Source organism: Neofelis nebulosa, chromosome X (assembly GCF_028018385.1).
Source record: "Neofelis nebulosa isolate mNeoNeb1 chromosome X, mNeoNeb1.pri, whole genome shotgun sequence".
Lineage (NCBI taxonomy): Eukaryota > Metazoa > Chordata > Mammalia > Carnivora > Felidae > Neofelis > Neofelis nebulosa.
The window spans coordinates 59,102,785-59,125,774 of record NC_080800.1 but is presented as its reverse complement, the minus strand read 5'-3'; the positions used below and the strand labels follow the sequence as shown (position 1 = coordinate 59,125,774).

The following is a 22,990-nucleotide window of genomic DNA, read 5'->3' as shown; positions in this document are numbered from 1 at the left end:
AAAATATTCAGCACTACCTCCATTAGTTATTGGCTAGAATCAAAGATTGGAAGTGACAGAAGTCTTTAAATTTACCTGGAAAAAAAATTCTTTAAAAATCTAAAGTTAGCTTTTTTGACCCAAGAAATACCTCAGCATATTAATATTAAAGATGCAGGTAGTGAAGATTATAATGGTACAGATTAAAGAGTAGACTTCCATAATTACATTTCACATTTGTTAACTTTCAGCTTGGAATTTGGCTGTGCAATGCGACAAAGACCCAGTGACAATGAGAGAGTTTTTCATCCTTTCTTACAAGGTAAGTCTCTTCTAATAAGAATGTCATGAAGGGACCGCAACAAGGGTATGTCCACTCTGGCTATGGCCAAGGACTAAATATAGAGTGGTATTGACTTTTATACTGGGAACTTTTAGAATATACATCTAAACAGGAATGGCCTACGGAGAATTAGATCCCTAGGGGAACGATGTGCAAACATGGAGCAGTTCTCTCCATACCAAAATAGCATGAACAACAATCAGGGAACCTAAAGTTCTACCATAAGAGACTTATTCCCTTACTTTTGAAGGAATTTCAGTCTCTCAGAGTCCTATATTAAAATATAACTCTCTTTAGGATTGGAATACTCTAAGTTGTCAACTAATAAAGTTTTGGAACAGTTATAAGTTAATAGGAGTATAGAATAGGTAACTGGGGTCATCAGGATGTGAAAGGAATGCTAAGAATCTTAGGCCTACTTTATAATTTTTCCTAGAACAGGTTCTGTGTATAAGTATTTGTAAGATTATTTTGCAATTAGAAACATTTTAAAACAATCATTAGCCTCCAAGTTGGAGAGATCAAATGCCAGAAAGGAAACAATATTGATGAGAGAATAAAAAAAGAGGGGCTAAGAATATCTGTCTTACACATTGAGGAGTACACAGTCTGATATGTTGATATAGATGAAATGTTAAGAGTTTTAGAACTGAAATGAACTATAGAGCTAATCTAGTATACTCCCTCATTTTAAATACGAGTAACCTGAGACCTAGAGATATTGGGTGTTTTGAAATGCTGTTAATTCAGTGACAGTGATGATTATGATCACTAAACATTCTGAGAGATTAAGAAATAGTCTTTCACAGCTTAGGTATAATTGCTATTTAAATTAGGTGAAATAAATTAGTTTTAGTTTGAACATTTTTGATAGTACTAGCAGGGTTCTATGTAAGAATCCCAAGTGGCCCAGTGGTTTATTGTAGTAAAAGCTGGAAGCTTTTTCTAAAGTTAGAGGACAAGGTTTAATGATTAGGTTATCTTAATGCCTGTCAAGATTTGGTATTGTCTCTTTCAACCATGGCAATATGTGTGGTATTTTCAGCTCTATTCAATACAAAGGAGAAATCTATTTGCCAGGGGAAAACTCACTTAGAAATTACAACATAAAGCAAGAAGTAAATCACTAGATAGAAATACAGGGCCAAATGACAGTACTTATCACTGGGAAGATAAGAAAATTGTGAAGACATGAAGCTTTTTATCTCTAGAAAGTTCCTTAAAAACAATGGAAAGTAATATAAAATTAAAACCGTAAATCAGTGTTATAGTCTGTATAAGGTGAGGTGTGTTTTTCCAGCTGAATTTTTTCATTCAGACAGGATGTTGCTGATATTCATTTTGATTGTTTGTGTTCACCTGGCAGAATTCGCACTATTCATTGATGTTCTGGTTATTTCTTATCAGCTGTCCCGGTTTTGTCCTTCTGATCAAGTAATTCTGATTGCACAGAAAACATGTTTACTTATGGCAGCTGCAGTTGATCTAGAGCAAGGGAGAAAAGCTTCAACAACTTCTGAACAGGTAATGTGCAACCTTCAAAGAAAACACAAGGAAGAGTTTAGTGTGCCATTTGGTGTGTTTGCCTTCCCTGATGCAGTTCTTTCTGATTCTCTTTAAAGAATCCTTTCATCCTTTCCAGCAGCATCTTGATTTCAAAGGTTTGTAATGGCTCATTCCTCCCTAAGGAAAGGTCACATTTGGCTTGGCCTCTTCTTTTAAAAAGATTGAATATCTCTTCTTTTAAAATGTCTCTTTCTATGGACCACTCTTTCTGAATCTGTTTTTAGCTATTCTTCATCATCTCCCTGCAATCATATGTGGCCTATAACAATGAGATTTTTTTCTATTTTTGTTTCCTTTTACACATTCTCTAAGGAAGAATTCATCTACCTCCACAGCTTTGATAACCATCTGATTATTTACTTGGCTTGTTTTTCTTCACTCTAATTGGATTTGCTTTCTTTGGCCCACACCCTTAAATATTTTATCAGTAACTGAATTTTAACAAGAAGACAGAATTACTGCCTTTGCCTGAATTCCACTCTTAGCTTCGTAAATCTTACCCCTTTTAAGAAATACCAACATCAACATCCCTGTCTCCCATGGACCAGAGTATTGGTTTGTCTTTAGTTTTTTACCATCTTTCTTCCAAGCTAAGAAAATTGTCTCTAAAGTTAGACCAGTAGCATTTTGGTATGATTTTAAAATCTAGATCTCTCTGCTTATTATCTCTTACCTAGACAAAGAAAACTTCCCAATTTCCCATATTTGCCAGCTTTTCTTTCCAAATCGTATAAAATCCTTCCTGCTGTTTATTTCCTTCCTTCTGTTAATTTCTTCTTTCATATTATTCTTCAGATCTGGAACAAACTGTCACCACATCTCTGCCAACATATTTCCCTTCCTTTCTGTTCCCTTGTTGAGTTCAACTAAACATTAGAGGAGCACCTGGGTGGCTCAGTCAGTTGATTCTCTGACTCTTGATTTCGACTCAGGTCATAGTCCCAGGGTCGTGGGATTGAGCCCTGTGTAGGGCTCTGCACTGAGCATGGAACCTGCTTGGGATTCTCTTTCTCTCCCTCTCTCCACCCCCACCCCCCTGCCCCTTCCCCTACTCGTGCTCATTCTCCCTCTCTCTCTAAAAAACAACGACAGAGGGGCGCCTGGGTGGCGCAGTGGGTTAAGCGTCCGACTTCAGCCAGGTCACGATCTCGCGGTCCGTGAGTTCGAGCCCCGCGTCGGGCTCTGGGCTGATGGCTCGGAGCCTGGAGCCTGTTTCCGATTCTGTGTCTCCCTCTCTCTCTGCCCCTCCCCCGTTCATGCTCTGTCTCTCTCTGTCCCAAAAATAAAAAATAAAAAACGTTAAAAAAAAAATTAAAAAAAAATAAATAAATAAATAAAAAACAACGACAGAAAAAAAAGAAAGAAAAGAAGACCATTTGAGTACCAAGTAGTCTGCTAGGTACTGGAGATAAAGAGGACAAAATCCTTATCCTTGAGGAGTAAAGGGGCTTCTTTTTAGAAATCTTTCCATTGTAAAAGATGAGAAAAGAATCTTTGTGCCCCACAGCAAAATCAAACCAACCATTTTGCTTCTTAACAAGTATGAGTAAATGTGATTTTATTCTTGATAGGGTCTTTTACTTTACTTAAAAATAGTAATAACATCTTGTTTTTGCATAGTGCTTTTAACCTTTTAAAAGTTTTTCCTTAAGTTGATAGTCCTGACTTTGTTAAATTTTGTATCTCAGTGAATAGAGGTCAAATTGATGTGAGGGAAATTTCACACTCTTAAGTTCATTCCTTTGTTTTGTCTTTTTCCAACAACTGTTCTTTTTTTCCGTATTCTTTCTCTTGCATACATTAATGTTCCCTGAAAACTCTAACCTACTAACCCTTCTATAATCTTCTTTGCTTTTGCTTTTGCTTTTGAAAGAATAGATCATTGAAGATGCACTTCTTCCTATCACCATCTAAGTCTGATCCCTATGAATTAGACCTTGGTGCTGTCTCTCAGTAAAGACTTGTGGAATTCTATTATATTTATCTACTCCTTGTTCTCTAAATACTCATGAATTAGAGTTTTCCAAATAAATAGATGATGAAGGAATATAGATGGAATATGTAATGTTATCAACATTGTCTGTACTCCCCTGAGTATGAGTTAGGGGGAAGTAAAAGATGCTTTAAAAAATACAGCAGGTGTAATATATCCGTGTGTGTGTGTGTGTGTGTGTGTGTGTGTGTGAGAGAGAGAGAGAGAGAGAGGGAGAGGGAGATTGCATCTTATTCATTCACCTATGAATGAACACTTGGGTTCTTCTATAACTTGGCTATTATAAAATAATGCTGCAATAAACAAGGATACATACATCTTTTTAAATTAGTGTTTTTGTTTTCTTTGGTGATCCAGAATTACTAGATCATATGATATTTCTATAATTTTTTTAACTCCTTACATGTGTGAATAGGCTTATTTATTTCAGGTGAAAATGAAATCTGTACTTACCTTAAGCTCAACCAAGAATTGAAAACATATTAAAGCACATTATAATTAATGTATGTCATCTAAGAATCTTACACTAACATGCTTTCAATTTTCCCTTCCATCTTTTGTACTATTGTTGTTACACATTTTACTTTACATATGTTATAAACCTTCAGTATATTGTTCTTATTTTTTATTGGGCCATAAATTTTTAAGAGCTATGAAATAGAAGTAAAATGTTCTTTATATTTATGTACATTTTAAGTACTTCTTCAAATCTTAATTTCTTTGTGGAGATCCAAATTACTGTCTGATACCCTATTCCTTCTACCTCAAGAACTTTATGAACAATTTTTTTTGTAGTGTAAATCTATTGAATTTCTCTAATGTTTTTCTGAAAAAGCATTCTTCCTTTATTTTTCAAACATTGTTTTGCTGTGCATAGACTTTAGAACGTTACAGTTTTTTTTCTTTTTTCCTTTTTCATCAGTTCTTTTTAACTTTAGCACTTTAGAGATATCACTCCGCTGTTGGGCTTGCACAATTGCTGAGGAGTCTGTTAGTCTCATCTTTATTCGGTATATAGATATCTTATTTTTCCCATTGATTGCTTACAGGAATTTCTTTTCATCTTTGGTTTTTAGCAGTTTGAATATAGCATATCTAAGTTTTTAAAAAATTTCTTTTTAAATCCTTGCCATTCTTTGAGCTTTTTGCAATTATGGTTTGATGTGTTTCATTAATTTTGAAAAACTTCTTGACTACTATCTTTTCAAACATTTCTTCTGTCCCATTAATCTCTTTTCTCCTCCTAGGGTTCAATTTACACATAGAGTAGACTATATGGTATTTTGTATCACAGGTCTTGTGTGTTGTGATATTTCTTTTTTTCTCATTTCTTCAATGTAGGTATTAAATATTTAATATGTAAACATTAAATAAAACACTACTGCACAAACAATGGACCAAATCAAAAATCAAACTGCAAATCAAAATATGTCTCCAAACAAACAAAAAAGAAAATACAATATTCCAAAACCTTGAGATGCAGCAAAAACAGGTTTTAGAGAGATATTTATGCTATAAATGCTTGTGTTAAGAAAAAAATTCAGGGGCACCTGGGTGGCTCAGCCAGATTAAGCATCCAACTTCAGCTCAGGTCATGATCTCACTGTTCATGGGTTCAACCCCCCACCTTGGGCTCTCTGCAGTCAGCACAGAGCCTGCTTTGGATACTCTGTCTCTTTCTCTCTCTCTCTCTCTGCCCCTCACTCTCAAAAATAAACTTTAAAAAAAGTTTTCTAAAGGGGTGCCTGGGTGGCTCAGTCGGTTACGTGTCCAACTTTGGCTTAGGTCATGATCTTACAGTTTGTGAGTTTGAGCCGGCATCGGGCTCTGTGCTGACAGTTTGGAGCTTGTAGCCTGCTTCTGATTCTGTGTCTCCTTTTCTCTCTGCCCCTCCCCTGCTTCCACTCTATCTCTTTCTCTCTCTCAAAAATAAGTGAACATTTTTTTAAAAAGTTATCTAAAAAAAGTTTAAATAAATAATACACCACAAAGAACTAGAAAAAGAAGAAACTTAGCTGAAATTTAGTAGAGGAAGGAAATAAAAATAAATAAATAAAATAGAGACCAGAATAAACAGCAACATAACATTGAAAGTAATTACCAGTTTTTCCAAAAAAATAAAATTGGCTATGCTTTAACTACATTAACTAAGAAAAAAAGAGAGAAGACTCAAAAACCAAAATGAGAAATGGAAGAGAAAATAATACAAGAGTTAATCAGATTATTATTATTATTATTGTGATAATAGATTAGGATAAACAATTATATACTAACAAATAAGATAACTTAGAAAAATAAAAACAGATAATTCCTAAAAATGCACAAGTTACCAAGATTGAATCATGAATCTTGAATCCAAGAAATAAGAAATCTTAGACCATTAACAAGAATGAAAGTTGAATTAGGAATAAAAAATTTCCTAGCACAGAATAGCCCAAGACTACATGGTATCATTGGTGAATTCTACCAAACTTTAAAAAACATAATTGATGACAATCTATCAAAATCTTACAAATAATGGAATAGAGGGAACACATTCAAAATCATTCTGTGAGGCCAACATTACCCTGATACCAAAGCAGGATAAAAACAGTACAAGAACAAAAAAATTCCAATTTGTCTGATATAAATATTGGTACTCTGGCCTTCTTTTGACATCCATTTGTGTGATAAAGTTTCTCCACCTCCTCACTTTCAATCTGTAGGTGTCTTTAGGTCTAAAAATTCGTCTCTTGGGGCACCTGGGTGGCTCAGTCGGTTAAGCATCCGATTTTGGCTCAGGTCATGATCTCATGGTTTGTGGGTTTGAGTCCCGCATCGGGCTCTGTGCTGACAGCTCAGACCCTGGATCCTGCTTCAGATTCTGTGTCTCCTCCATCTCTGCCCCACCCCCCCACCCCCCGCTGTCACTCTGTCTCTCTATCAAAAATAAATAAACATTTAAAAAAATTTAAAAATGAGTCTCTTATAAACAGCGTATAAATAGGTCTTGTTTTTATTATCCATTCTGACACCCTGTGTCTTTTGATTGGATCGTTTAGTCCATTTACATTCAGAGTAATTCTTGATATATATGTATTTAATGCCATTTTATTACTACTTTTGTCATTATTCCTGGAGATTGTCTCTGATCCTTTTTATGTCTTTGTCACTTTTAGTCTCTCCTTTGTACTCAAAAGAGTCCCTTATAGGGGTGCCTGGGTGGCTCAGTCAGTAAAGCATCCAACTTTGGCCCAGGTCATGATCCCATAGTCTGTGGGTTTGAGCCCTGCGTCGGGCTCTCTGCTGACAGCTCAGAGCCTGGAGCCTGCTTCAGATTGTGTCTCCCTCTCTGCCTCTCTCTCTCAAAAATAAACACTAAAAAAAATTTTTAAAAAAACAGTCCCTTATAATATTTCTTCCAGGGCTGGTTTAATGGTCATGAACTCCTTTAGTTTTTGTCTGAGAAACCCATTATCTCTCCTTCTATTCTGAATGATAGCCTTGCTGGATAGAGTATTATTGGCTGCAGAGTTTTCCCATTCAGCACTTTGAATATGTCATACCACTCTGTTCTGGCTTGCCAAGTTTCTGTTGAGAATTCTCCACCTAGGCTTATGGGTTTTCCCTTGTAAGTTAAGGACTTTTTTGCCTTGCTGCTTTTAAGATTTTTTTCTTTATCACTGTATTTTTCCAACTTAATTATAGTATGTGTTGTTGGCCTGCATTTGCTAATTTTGATGAGAGTTCTCTGTGCCTCCTGGATCTGGATGTCTGTTTCCTTCCCCATATTAGGAAAGTTTTCTGCTATTATTTCTTGAAATAAATTTTCTGCCCCCTTATTTCTTCTGGGACTCTTATAAAATGAATGTTACTACATTTGATGGAGTCACTGAGTTCCCCAAATCTATTCTTGTGTTGCTTAATTCATCTTCCTCTTGTGCAGCTTCATTATTTTTGATTATTTTGTCTTCTAGTTCACTAATTCATTCCTCTGCTTCTAACCAGCACACTGTTCATTGCATCAAGCAAGTTTTTAATCTTGTGTATTACACTCTTCATCTCTGACTCTTTTTCAGCTCATTTATCTCTGTGGTAAAGATCTCACTGATGTTTTCTATTATTTTCTCAAGCCCAGTGAGTACCTTATGATTGTTGCTTTACATTCTCCATCAGGCATGTTACTTGTATCTGTTCCATTTAGATCTCTGCCTGTGGCCTTATCTTGTTCTTTCATTTGGTATAAATTCCTCCATCTTTGCATTTTGTCTGAGTCTCTGCCTTCTGTGTGTTAGAAAAGCGAGTTATGTGGGGCGCCTGGGTGGCTCAGTGGGTTAGGTGTCCAAGTTCGGCTCAGGTCATGATCTCCCAGTTCGTGAGTTTTGGCCCCACGTTGGGCTTTGTGCTGACAGCTCAGAGCCTGGGGCTTGCTTCAGATCCTGTGTCTCCCTTTCTCTCTGGCCCTCCTCTGCTCACACTCTATTTCTCTCTCTCTCAAAAATAAACATAAAAAAAATTAAGAAAAGAAAAGCCAGTTAATGTCTTCTGCTCCTGAAATGTCCTTTTGAAGAAGAGGTTATGTAGTACCCAAGACATGACATTTCAGGGAGTGTCTCCAGTGTGTGCTGCATGTGATCTGCTTTTGTGATTTGGCTGCTCTTTTAGGCCACTTGTTTGCAGAGGTTCTCCTTGCCTTCTGTGGGCAGTGTTTGGTCCTTGGCCTGAATATGGCAAGTTTTAAACTAGGTGTGCTTCAGTCTTTTTGTGAAACCAGACCTGACACCAGCTCCACCAGAACTGAGGCCTTACAGAACTCTCTGGTTGGGAGATGTGTGGGCAGGGGTTTGTGCCAGTCTTTTGGGGAAGTGGCTTGCTGTGCTGAGACTGAGGCAAGCTTAACTGAGAAGGGCGGTCCCACTAGCGCACAGCGGGGTGGGAATTGGTGTAAGCAAGTCTGGCAGCCAGTGTCCGTGCTGAGCTGCATCCCTCAGGTGGCTCTGTGTTTATGCTGAGGGGCTGGGGAGGGAAACAGTGCCAGCTAGCTCTTTCATTCCCAGAGAGGCCTGAAGGAATAGTCTTCCTCCTGTGTACCCCAGGCGTTCTTCAGATTGCTGTTTCCATGCTGTCTTACCCCAGGTTATTTGCCTACCTTCTCTCCAGGAGCAGTGCGGTGCCCTCCATTTTCTATCCCAGTGAAGCCTGCTGACCTTTAAAACTTCACGCTTTAAGCCCACTGGTTGCAAAACACGAAATTCAGCCCTTCTCATTTTCCTCATTTTACAAGCCAGTGGCTTTGGTGAAACATTCTCCTTGTGCATTCCCCTATGTGCCCACTGCCCCCCCTGCCTCCCTCCCTCCCTCTTCTCTGCAACCACAGCTCCCTCCCCTCCACAGCACTCATGATCTGTTTCTCCCCTAAACAAAGTCTCTGTACTACCTACCTTTTTCAGTGTGGTCTCTTCTGTCCTTTTATTTGTGGTTTGTTCTGTCAGTCTTCAGGTTGGTTTCTGGGGAATTTAGGATGATTTGATAGTTATTTTTTTAAGTTAATTTATTTTTGAGAGAGAGCATGCACACATGAGTGAACAGGGGAGGGGCAGAGGGAGAGGGATAGTGAGAATCCCAAGCAGGCTCTGTGCTGTCAGTGCAACGCCTGACCTGGGGCTTGATCTCAAAAACCATTAGATCATGACCTGAGCCGAAATCAAGAGTCAGATGTTTAACCAACTGAGCCACCCAGGTGCCCCTGATTTGATAGTTATCTAGTCATGTTCATGGGAAGAGACAAGCCTCGTGTTCTCCTACTCTCCTACCATCTTCCTTTCTTCCTTCTATGTTTAATTTTTTGACCCATAAAAAAAGAATGAAATTTGATGATTTGCAACAATATGGATGGATATAGAGTATATTATGCTAAGTGAAATAAGTCAGACAGAGAAAGGAAATATATACCATATGATCTCATTAATATGTGGAATTTAAAAAAGAAAACAAAGGGGCGCCCTGGCTGGCTCAGTTGGTTGAGTGTCTCTTGAAGCGTCTCTTGATTTCAGCTCAGGTCGTGATGTCACGGTTTGTGAGATTGAGCCCCACATCAGACTCTGCACTGTCTGCTTGGGATTCTCTCTCTGCCTCTCCCCTGCTCATGCTCGCATGCTGTCTCTCTCTCTTTCTCTCAAAATAAATAAACATTAAATAAAAAAGAAACAGGGCAGGAATTTGTTGGGGAAAGCTGGTGTCAAAATAGAAACTGAGCAAATCATTCAGCATTTTAAAAATAATAATAAAATATAATGAGGCACCTAGGTGGCTCAGTCAGTTGAGTGTCTGACTTTGGTTCAGGTCATGATCTTGTGGTTTGTGAGTTCAAGCCCCACATTGGGCTCACTGCTGTCAGACTGTTAGTGCAGAGCCCACTTCGGATCCTTTGTCCCCCTCTCTGTACCCTTCCCCTGCTTGCGGTCTTCCCAAAATAAATACATATTTAAAAAATAATAATAATTAGGGGTGCCTGAGTGGCTCAGTCAGTTAAGCATCCCACTTTGGCTCAGGTCATGATCTCATGGTTCATGGGTTCGAGTCCCGTGTCAGGCTCTGTGCTGACAACTCAGAGCCTGGAGCATTCTTCAGATTCTATCTCCCTCTCTCTCTGCCCCTCCCCTGCTCATGCTCTGTCTATGTCTCTGAAAAATAAACAGTAAACATTAAAAATATGTATATTAAAAATAATAAAATATAAAAAAGAAAACAAGCAAGCAGAGTCTTAAATACAGAGAACAAACTGGTGATTGCCAGAGGGGAAGTGATTATGGTGATGGGCAAAATAGATGAAGTAGATTAAGAGGTATAAACTTTCAGTTATAAAATAAATAATTCATGGACATGAAAAGTACAGCATAGGGAATATATTCCATAATATTTTAATAACGTTGTATGGTGGCTACACTCATCACGGTGAGCATTGAGTACTGTGTAGAATTTTCAAATCAATATGTCTTGCAAATGAAACTAATAAACATTGTATGTCAGTTATACTTCAAAAAAAATATACAGCAATTTAAATTTATCAAGGCACTATATCACTTTCCTAGAATGGGGTGGTTAAACTACTGCTGACTGGCCAAATCAGGCCCATGGCCTCTGTTTCTACAGCCTGAGTGTTAAGAATGGTTTTTACATTGGTAAAAGGTTGTAAGTGAAAATTTTTTTAAAATGTCAATGAAAGTTTGTGTGGCTGGCAAAGCCTAAAACATTTACTGTTTGGCATTTTATGGAAAAATATCCTGACCCCTATCCTAGATTATTTTTTAACAGATTTATTGAGGTATAATTAACATACCTTACAGTTTACACTGTGAAGTATACAATTTAATGATTTTTAGAATATTTAGGTTTGTGCAACTGTCAACACAACAGAATTTTAAAACATTTTCATCAATCTAAAAAGAAATCCCTTACCTATTAGTAGTCATTCCCCATCCCAAGCACCAAACCTAGGCAACCACTAATCTATTTTCTGTCTCTATAGATTTGCCAGTTCTGGATATTTCATATAAACTGCATCATAGAACTTAGTCTTTTCTGACTGGCTCCTTTTATAATTTTTCAATAATGTTTAATAGGTTCTCCATGTTTCAGTTTGGATCGGTACTCCATTCCCATTGATGGCTGAATGATATTCCATTTATGAATATACCACATTTTGTTTATCCACTAATCCTTTGATGGATATTGAGTTTTTCTGATTTTTAGCTTATTTTCCAAATAATGCTATGATGATCATTCATGTACAAATTTTGTATGGATATGCTTTTCATTTCCCTTGAGTATATACCTAGGAGTGGAATTTCTAGGTTTTATGCTCAATCTTTTGAGGAACTACTAGACTATTTTCCAAAGCAGCTACACCATTTTCCACTCCCACCAGCACTGGACAAGGGTTCCACTTTCTCCACCTCCTTGCCACCACTTGCTGTTCTGTCCTTTGGATTATGGTCATGCTAGTATGAAGTGCTATCTCATTGCAGTATTGATTTGCATTTTTCTTTAAAAATTTTTTTAATGTTTATTTATTTTTGAGAGAAAGAGTGAGACAGAGTGTGAACAGGGGAGGGGCAGAGAAAGAGACAGGGAGACACAGAATCCAAAGCAGGACTCAGGCTCCAAGTTGTCATCACAGAGTCTGACAGAGGGCTCAAACCCACGAACTGCAAGATCATGACCAGAGCTGAGGTCACTTAACCAACTGAGCCACCCAGGCATCCCCTCTCTGTTAACTTCTAAACTATCTTCTGTTGGTATTACACCCAGATGTTAATCTTGACTAATTACTAGGGTGGTTGCTTTATGTGTAGGTTGTAGGTGTGTGTGTGAGCACATGTGCATTTGTGTGTGTTTAAAAATGCTTTTTGGCATAAATTGTTCCAGAGTCTGATCCAATTAATGTAAGTCCCCTTTGAAGTAGTAGGGATCTTCTTAACTTTCTCTTTCTCTGGTTCCCTCTGTAAACCTGTGGCTGATCTTCTGTTTTGCATGTTGATATCATTGAGCTATCAGCCTCTTTTTAAGCACCCAATACCAGAATCTCCTCTGTGGTTTTTTTTTTTTTGTTTGTTTGTTTGTTTTTTGTAGTGGTCTTAGACTTGAACATCCCCAACCTCTGTTCCAATTAAAGTCAGTCCCCTTAGGGGGAGATATAGAGCTCACTCTTCTTTTTTCTTTTTTTCTTTGAGACACACACACACACACAGATGAGCAAGAGGCAGAGGGGGAGAGAGAATCTTAAGCAGGCTCCACGCCCAGCATAGAACCTGATGTGGGCTCAATCTCATGACCATGAGATCATGACCAGAGCCCAAATCAAGAGTTGGACACTTAACTGGTTGAGCCACGCAGACTCCCCTTAAGCTCATTCTTCTAATAACCTGCCTCTCCTCCTCCTGAGAAGAAATTTTGTACCACTGTTTTAGAGCTGGAGGTGGGAACAGTGGCACATTTCTCTCAGAGTGACAGTGCAGCTGTATGAGTAAGGGGCTGAGCAGGAGTCATAGTACCTGTCATTCTGAGCTTGCTTCTTCCAGCATGGAAATCCTATCCTATAAGCAAGCTGAAGTGAGGGAAATTGAGACCAAATAATCATAGTTTTCCATGCCTAGTTATTGGGCCTGAGTAGAGGAAGAGAGCTCCAGGCCTCTCATTTGTGCTTTTTTATAATAGAGCTTCTGCAATACAGACCTGGGGGAGGAGGAGGAGAGATGCTGGCAGGATGCCTTCTGGAAATCCCTAACCTGGAAGCTGAGAGTAGAGGGACCCCCATCTTCTTGGCCATACCCACCTAAAGTAGCACTCATACTGAGCTGGGGGTGGTTGGTGAGCAAATCATGGTTCCAACTATCACAGGTGCTTACTGTTCTTACTGAGATTAGGAGATTTCTGTAAATAGAGGTTTGTCTGTTTTCTGTTTGCCTTTTGGATAGTTTCCTGAGAGTTTACATAATTGTGTTTTATAATTCACCAGTTATGTTTGTTTTGCTAGGGAGAGGGTCCATGGAACTCCTCATACTACCATTCTGGAAGTGCTACTCTTTTTTCCTAGATTATTAAACAAATTGGTAGTGCTCAAGATTTTCTATTTAATCTTCATTTCCTGGGACATTAAGAAAACTACAAATAGAGTTATTTTTATATAAACTATGAAATGTCCAGTTTCAACTGTTACTTTTCTATCATTGTATTTTAACTGTTTTTAATGAATAAAATATATTATTTTAACTTGCTTAAAGTTTTGTCTGGTTGAGACTAATTTTCTTGTTGCATTGTTGCCAAATAGACCCAGCTACTGAATCGTGCACTTGAGGAGATAAATGAATGCAAACACATCTGGAATATTCTGAAAGAAACAGGTACAGTGAGAACTAGGAGTTTGGTAACACAGTTATGAAAGGCATTTCAAGTCTAAATAACCCAGTCTTTATTACCAGAAATCTGTGCCACTTCAGTACTTAATAACCAGGCAAGTGTTTCTTTGAAGACTAATTTTTCCCTACTCTCTGTATGTAGTTTGACTCTGACACACTGCTTGGACTAATAATTTTTTTACTTTGCTTTTTGTGGAGGTATAGTATTGAGTATAAAAATAGGATCATTATTGTTCAATATGACATTATTGCCCTTAGGTCACTAGATTTTGTGTCTAATTTAATCAAGCTCTGATTCTGAGTGAATGTAGGCTACAGAGCCTTCCAAATGATAATCATATCAGATACTATTAACATTTTGTTATGAAATAATAAAAATAGTAGTAAACCTTTTAAAGTTATGTAGTAACTTGCTAATGTTTCTTCATTAAGGATGGTAGTGGCTTTTAGGTTTAGACAGACTTTTATATATTTTGTCCGTCTGTTCCTATTTCACTTAGAATTTTAAAAAATCAATATTGAATTGAATTACATGCCTTTTCAGCTTCTATAGAGATAACTATATGGTTTTTCTCTTTTGAAGTATTAATATATTGAATTAAAGTAATAGATTTCCAAAATTAAGTCATCATTGCATTTCTGGAATAAACCCTATTTGATCATGGTATGTTACTATAAATGTTGATGGATTTGGTTTCCTAATATTTAGAAAGTATTGTTCTGTTATTTTCTTTTTGTGTATATGTGATATCTTTGATGAATTTTGGTATTGAGCTCTAGGAATTATAAGGAAGAACATAAACACATAAAATTTAATTCACCTCTCTCAGTCTCTGATAGGCATTTAAAAGAATTAAAATAACCAAAAGAAAGGATAGAGAATACCTAACATTTATAGAAGATTTATTAGAAATATACACTATAGCCTGAAAATAGAAAATTATTCTTCTCTTTATGTGCCCTTTGAACATTTACAAAATTGATCACAAGGAAAGCCTAAATAAATTCCAAGACATAGAAGTAAAACAACTAATTGATGGAATCTAGAAACAAAACCCTTGACCACTTGGGACATTTTAAAACACAAAAACTACAAAATACTTAGAAAATACTGATCATGAAAATACTTTATAACAGAATCTAAAGTACTAAAGCAGTTCTCACAGCAAAATTCATAGCTTCAATGACTTTTATTTAACAAGTATGTCAGAATGCCAACTGTCCACTGAGAAAATAATTTCTTCTTTCTAGGAACATAGCCGGACTATATATATACCTATATATTTCTATATCTGTATCTGTATCTCTATCTATCTGTATGTTATTACAGAATTGAAAATTAAAACAACAATGAGATACTACTACATACCTATTAGAATCACAAAAATCTAAAACACTAACAACACCAAATGCTGACAGGTATGTGGAGCAACAGGAAACTCCTATTCGTTGCTAGCAGGAATGGAAAATGGTATAGACACTTGGAAGACCGTTTGGTACTTTCTTACAGAACTAAACATACTCCAGGCACCTGGGTGGTTCAGTCAGTTGAGTGTCCAACTCTTGATTTCAGCTCAAGTCATGATCTCACAGTTCATGGGTTTGAGCTCCACGTCAGGCTCCATGCTGAGTGTGGAGGCTGTTTGGGATTCTCTCTCCCCCTCCCTCTGCCCCTCTCCTGCTTGCCTCCCTCTTTCTCCCAGTAAGTAAGTAAGTAAGTAAGTAAGTAAGTAAGTAAATAAATAAATAGCATTTAAAGTAAAATAAAAAATTTTTTAAAAAGCAACAGAATTGATTTTTAGGTTTTGATGCTGTCGTATGTTAGATTAAATGGAATAGCAGATCTTGAGTACATTTATAATGTTTATTTTTAAAATTTTTTTAATCCTAGTTAATTAACATACACTGCTACACTAGTTTCAGATGTACAATATGGTAATTCAACAGTCCCATACATCACTCTGTGCTCATTAGGACAAGTGCCCTTCGTAATCCCCATCACCTATTTAACCCATCCCCCCCACCACCGTGCCCCCTCGTAACTATCAGATTGTTCTCTATAATTAAGAGTCTGTTTCTGGCTTTTATCTCTTTTTTCCCTTTTCTTGTTTCTTTTGTTTCTTAAGTTCCACATATGAGTGAAATCATATGGTATTTGTTTTTCAATTCTGTTGTATAAAAATCTACAGTATTCAAGCTTAATGATAATCTACTGTCAAGTCTCTGTAACCATGATAAAAAATATAAAAACATAAACTAACAAAATATTATTTAGAAGTTTATAAAAAAGGACAGATTCTTATACAACCAATGCAGATAACTATACTGCCATGAAAAGTAGGGAGACTTTGTAAAAGAAGGAGGGGTAAGATAGGGAAGAGATGAATGAGAACCATATTATTTTAAAGTATTTTCATTTAATTTACAGATATAGTATCTACTAAATTGTTTTGAATTACAAATAATTTACTAAGAAAAGATTTTCTCCTATATTCAGAAAATAGAACATTAAAACAACATCAACAATATTCCAAATACATAACCACAATAAAATTTCCCACGTCAATTTATTCAGTCCTATGTAATTGATGTTCTGCTGGATCTTGGGCCAGCCGTCTGCTTTCATAAAACTGTATGCTTTTAAACTAGAAAAAAACCTGGAAATCCTCATTAAGTGCACTGTTATGGTCCCAGAGTTGTCTATGCAGTGTCAACTCAGAAACTTGTAATCTAGAGTCTATTCTGACATGTCGACAGTTTGAAGTACCTGATATAGTCCTTTCCTGTGAGGCTCTGAGACTGTAGTACTTGGTTAAATATACAAACTCTTGCCTGTCACTTATGGTAGAGTCTTCAGGAAAACATCAGAGTAAAACAAAAACTGTTTGTACATTACAGAGATTTAATGTCTGTGGTTAATTTAGTGAAGTAACCAATAATATCAGAATGGAAGGAAAGTAAAATTCTCTGTTGGGGTACAGTACATAACTACATCATGAGAGTTTTTTAAGTTTATTTATTTGTTTTGAGAGAGAGAGAAAGTGGGGGAGAAGCAGAGAGAGATGGAGAGAAACAATCCCAAGCAGGCAGAGCCTGATGCAGGGCTTGAACTCGAGCCTGAGATCATGACCTGAGCCAAAACCAAGAGTCAAGACATTTAACCAACTGAGCCACCCAGGTGCCTCTGATTTTTTTCTCTGACCCGCTGATTATTTAAGATTATGTTATTTAATTTCCATATATTTGTGAATTTTCCACTTTTCTCTCTGTTACAGATTTCTGTATTCTATGGTGATCAGAGAATATGCTTTGTATGACTTTAGTCTTATTAAATTTATTGAAACTTGTTTTGTAGCCAGATATATGGCCTATACTGGAGAATATTTCATGAGCACTTGAGAAGAATATGTATTGTGATATTGTTAGGTGGAGTATTTTCTATATGCCTATTAGGCCTAATTGATTTATACTGTTGTTCCCATCCTGTATTTCCTTGTTGATCCTCTATCCTGATATTCTGTCCATTGAAAAAAAACTTATAAGACTTATGATTAGTTTTCTCTTGAGGTTTTACTCAAGATAGTAATCTCTAGGAACTGCTCAGAAGGTGTGCAATTTCCAAAAATTTTTATGTTAGTAGAGTTTTACTTATAAAACTTTAATATAAGGAAGGCTAAGTATCTCTTCTGATTTTGCAACTCTTACAACTCTTAAGGAATACTAACCCATCAAATGAACCTAATTACTTCTCACATTTCTCTCTTTATGAGGAGAAAGAATGAATTTTTGCATTTTTTCAGGGTTCCTTTTGGAAATCTGAGAGATAGTTTTAGGTTTAAAAGTTATCCTGAAACCTTTATATCTTTTATATCTGGTAAAGTGGCTTTTTGGAAGGCAAAATCAAAAGTTGTTAGAGGGGATTTGGGTACTTGATTAAGATGGGATCATGGATGCCTCAGAAACAACACGTGGTTACCTATCTAAACAAACTGACATCAAAACATTTAACTTATTTATTTTTAATTTTTTTAATGTTTTTTGAGAGAGACCGCGAGTAGGGGAGGAGCAGAGAGAGAGGGAGACACAGAATTGGAAGCAGGCTCAAGGCTCTGAGCTGTCACCACAGAACCCAACATGGGGCCCAAACTCACGAACCATGAGATCTTGACATGAGTCAGATGCTTAACCAACTAAGCCACCCTGGTGCCCTGACATCAAAACATTTTAAAAAGAAGCATAGGAGATAACACAATTATAAAGAAATTTAGCTCTTTGATAAATGAGGAAACTTGTTCTTTGCCTGCCATTAAATGATCAAGCATAAAGACAACATAAAGATCAGAAAATTATGCAAGTAAAACACAGACTCTGCTATCTAGGCAGATTGCATAGAAAATAAAGAATAATCTTTCTTATTATAAATGAAGGCATTAATCAGTGAACTAAAGGAAGAAGTCCCATCAAAATCAATATAATTTTGCTACATTTAAATATGTTACAGAGCTTTATTTCAGACTCAGGTTTAAACCAGTGCAAATAAAATTTACTTTCCAAATCATTCCTTCATTATATGCTCTTTTATATTCTGAAACAAACTGACAATCTATTCTGTGATCTGCCAGGTCAAAACTATTTTCACAGTACTAAGACATGTAGTTTCCCAGAGTCTGTGTGATATGTGATACTGTAATAGATTGAATACAGAAGCATATATAAGAATCCAGCTATTTCTATTAAGTCAGATTAAGGAGCTTTTCAGAAATTTACAAGTCTTCTCATTGATTTTTTTTTAACATTTATTTATTTTTGAGACAGAGAGAGATACAGAGCATGAACCGGGGAGGGTCAGAGAGAGAGGGAGACACAGAACCTGAAACAGGCTCCAGGCTCTGAGCTGTCAGCGCAGAGCCCGACGCAGGGCTCGAACTCATGGACCGTGAGATCATGACCTGAGCTGAAGTCGGATGCATAACTGACAGAGCCACCCAGGCACCCCTCATTGATTTTTGAAATACAATTTTATTTTGAAAATTGACATTAGCATGCAGTGATTTTGTCTCAGATAAGTTCAATCAGTATATATAAGTTTTCTGTTCTAATTTCTAATATGGAAATTATTGGTAGATATAATCTACATATGAAAAATCTCTTTGGAAGCTCCTTATAATTTTTCCAGAGTGCAAAGGGGTCCCGAGAACAGAAGTTTGAGAAGTACTGCTTTAGGAATAAACTACATTTTCCTTTAAAAACAAAAACACATATCCATTTGTTAGATATTGCTCATAATATAATGTCAGCCACTTGTTTTAATTGTAACTTTTAACCAAAATAATTTTTATTTCAAAAAGAAAATTTAGAGAGGTACAGTTGAGAACCATCTCTTACCCATAGCAAAGTTCATGAGCACACATAGCATAGCTTTCTGTGGCCACCCCCATCCCTTTTATTTATTTTTTTAAAGGAAAAATTGACACGTTCATTAACCTCACTCAGAGATATCAACTCTGCATAAAATAAGAAGTGGTAGTATAAAACTTAAATCTGTGCTTTGTAATTAATATTTAAGTATTCGATTGTACTTAAAATTTGTCTTTTTATCCAGTAATTGTTTATTAATTAACTCAATAGTAGTCTAACATTTTAAGTTGACTAAATATCTTGGAAATTATCTTAAATCTAACACTACAGCATATAGTTACTGCTGAAATCAAGTTTGTCACAACAGTGATTCAATTTTAGTCAAATACACTTTACATTTTTTATAATCTTAAATGTTATATATGAGAACTGTATAACATTTAATCAGTAAACCTGTATACATTAGGAAAAAACAGACCCAAGTAAAATTAAATATATGCTTGTTTTATACTTTATACAGATAAATCTCAAAAAAGACCACTCTTTATTTTAAACCAAAATTATTTAACCAAACTCATTTGCCAAAGATTTACCCTAACCTTAAAATGTTTCTGAGTTGGCAGAATTTTTTTATAAGAATACTTCTGGATTAGCATGTTTAAAGTATTAGAAGTTCAATTTCCTTTTTTTGGGAATTTTAAGAATATTTGTATATAAGTGCTTACTCATGTCTATAAACCAGAACAGAGCTCCTTTAACGTACAAGACTTTATAATATTTTGTGGGGACCAGCCAGACATGAGAAAACATTTCACACTCACATGATGTGAGGTCAAGGCCTTTCTCAATTATTGACAGAGAGGCACAGACATAGGGAGCTTATGGATTCAGAACTACAACTTCAGTAGCTACAGGTCAACAGTAAACACAGAAACTCACCAGTCCAGATACCATAGTGCTGTTTTCCCTTCCAGAAGACTTGAAATAATTGTATAATTTGAGCTCAAAATGGGCAAAAAAAAGCAACAAAAAAGGCTAACAAATTAAATTGCCTGTTGTTTCTTACCCAGGGACATAATCCATTGAATCCATTTACAGAAGTCACCAAATGGTCTGACCACATTCCCATTCATTGCTGCTACTGGGGGCAGGGGGAATAGCTTACTGGCTATATGCAAACCAGAAACAAAATGAAACATAAACTCAATAGGCAAGAAAAAAGTATTCATCAAAGTTTTGTTGGCGCTTGAAATTCAACCTGGGAGCCAAGAGAAGATGAGTTTAAGCAGTCCATGAAAATGAACATGTGTTAAAGATTTTATTTAGGTCACTAATTGATGAAGAAGCCTAAAGATTTTAGAACCAATTTCAATTTTAATTTCACTTGGCTTGTTTTTCTCTTGTTTTTTATATTCTTACTGTTAATTCAGCAGTATCTCTTCTCTCTTTTGTTGTTTCAAGTTTACTGTTATTTCTGTGATGGTTTTATTTTGTCTTCTCATTTCCTTTTATATGTCTGAAATGGCTCATATTTCACTTTCTTTGTCTACAAGCCATTCCTGAGCTCTTGAATCCCTGCTTTATATTCTTATTTTATAGACATGATTACTTAATTAATATTTTGAAATTCAGGCTGACATATTTGGTCACTATTTTATTCTGCTTTATAACAATATTTCTCTGGTGAGAATTTTCTTCCTACCATTTTTCCTTATCTCGTTTTCAAGTAATATCTTCTACTGTTATTTCTTTTATCTTTTTTAAAGTTTTATTTTGTTGTGGTAAGAACACTTAACATGACATCTATCCTCTTAACAGAGTATGGAATGTACAATATAGTAGTGTTTACTATAGGTGTTGTGTTGTATAGCAGATCTCCAGAATGTATTCATCTTGTTCAAATGTAACTTTATGCCTGTTGACTAGCATTTCTTCGTTTCCCTTGCCCCCAGCTCTTAGCAACTACCATTCCACTCTTTGATTCTATACATTTGACTCTTTTAGTTATCACATATAAGTGGAATCATATAGCATTTGTCCTTTACTGACTGGCTTATTTTACTTAGTGTAATGTCCTCAAGGTTAATCCATGTTGTCACATATTGAATAATTTTCTTCCTTTTTAAGGCTGAATAGTATTCTGTTACATGTAAATAACACATTTTCTTTATCCATTCTTCCTTCAATGGATATTTACATTCTTTTCACATCTTGGCTATTGTGAATAATACTGCAGTGAACATTGCAGTGCTAATATCTCTTCAAGAACCTGATTTCAGTTATTTTGGATAAATACTAGAAATAGGATTGCTGGATTACAAAGTGGCTCTATTTTTAATTTTTTGAGGAACCTCTCTACTGTTTCCTATAGTGGCTGTACCATTGTGCATTCCAACCAACAATGTATAAGAGTTCCAATTTCTCCACATCCTTACCAAAACTTGTTATCTTTATATATATATATATATATATGTATGTCTTCATGTATATAGTAGCCATTCTGAAAGGGCGAGTGATGTCTCATTGTGGTTTTTCTTTATAGATTTTATTTATAAGTAATCTCTACACCCAACGTTGGACTTGAACTCACAACTCTGAAATCAAAAGTCACATGCTCTACTGACTGAGCCAGCCAGGTGCCCCTCGTTATGGTTTTGATTTGCATTTATGTGATGGTTAGTGATGTTGAATATCTTTTCATATACCTGTTGGCCATTAGTATGTCTTCGTTGGAGAAATATCTATTCATGTCTTTACCTCATTTTTGAATTGGGTTATTTTTGCTATTGAGTTGTGATAAGTTATCTTTAATTGAGTTACTTTTGTTTTTTGTTTTTTTTTTTTTTTTTTTACAACTAGTGTATTTGCAGAAGATTCATGTGGAAAGGAGGCCAGGGCCATGATTCAGTCTTGCAGAAATGAATGGTTATGACATAAGGTTGTTGTTGTATAAATGATTTCTTGTAGTCTCTACATTTTTTTTTATTTTTTAATATATGAAATTTACTGTCAAATTGGTTTCCATACAACACCCAGTGCTCATCCCAAAAGGTGCCCTCCTCAGTACCCATCACCCACCCTGCCCTCCCTCCCACCTCCCATCAACCCTCAGTTTGTTCTCAGTTTTTAACAGTCTCTTATGCTTTGGCTCTCTCCCATTCTAACCTCTTTTTTTTTTTCCTTCCCCTCCCCCATGGGTTTTTGTTACGTGTCTCAGGATCCACATAAGAGTGAAACCATATGGTATCTGTCTTTCTCTGTATGGCTTATTTCACTTAGCATCACACTCTCCACTTCCATCCACGTTGCTACAAAAGGCCATATTTCATTCTTTCTCATTGCCACGTAGTATTCCATTGTGTATATAAAACACAATTTCTTTATCCATTCATCAGTTGATGGACATTTAGGCTCTTTCTATAATTTGGCTATTGTTGAGAGTGCTGCTATAAACATTGGGGTACAAGTGCCCCTATGCATCAGTACTCCTGCATCCCTTGGATAAATTCCTAGCAGTGCTATTGCTGGGTCATAGGGTAGGTCTATTTTTAATTTTCTGAGGAACCTCCACACTGCTTTCCAGAGCGGTTGCACAAATTTGCATTCCCACCAACAGTGCAAGAGGGTTCCCGTTTCTCCACATCCTCGCCAGCATCTATAGTCTCCTGATTTGCTCGTTTTGGCCACTCTGACTGGTGTGAGGTGATATCTGAGTGTGGTTTTGATTTGTATTTCCCTGATAAGGAGCAATGTTGAGCATCTTTTCATGTGCCTGTTGGCCATCCGGATGTCTTCTTTACAGAAGTGTCTATTCATGTTTTCTGCCCATTTCTTCACTGGGTTATTTGTTTTCCG

The 22,990-nt window shown here is 36.3% G+C and overlaps 1 protein-coding gene across 2 annotated transcripts in view; it reads left to right on the top strand.

The window, feature by feature from the left end:
* Positions 1-22,990, top strand: part of TEX11 (testis expressed 11) — a 251,917-nt gene that overhangs the window by 180,504 nt on the left and 48,423 nt on the right. For both annotated transcript variants that reach the window (XM_058712843.1, XM_058712844.1), the window contains exons 23-25: positions 231-301; positions 1,730-1,846; positions 13,690-13,762. In XM_058712843.1, coding sequence (XP_058568826.1) covers positions 231-301; positions 1,730-1,846; positions 13,690-13,762 — 261 coding nt within the window. The remainder of the gene's footprint in view (positions 1-230; positions 302-1,729; positions 1,847-13,689; positions 13,763-22,990) is intronic.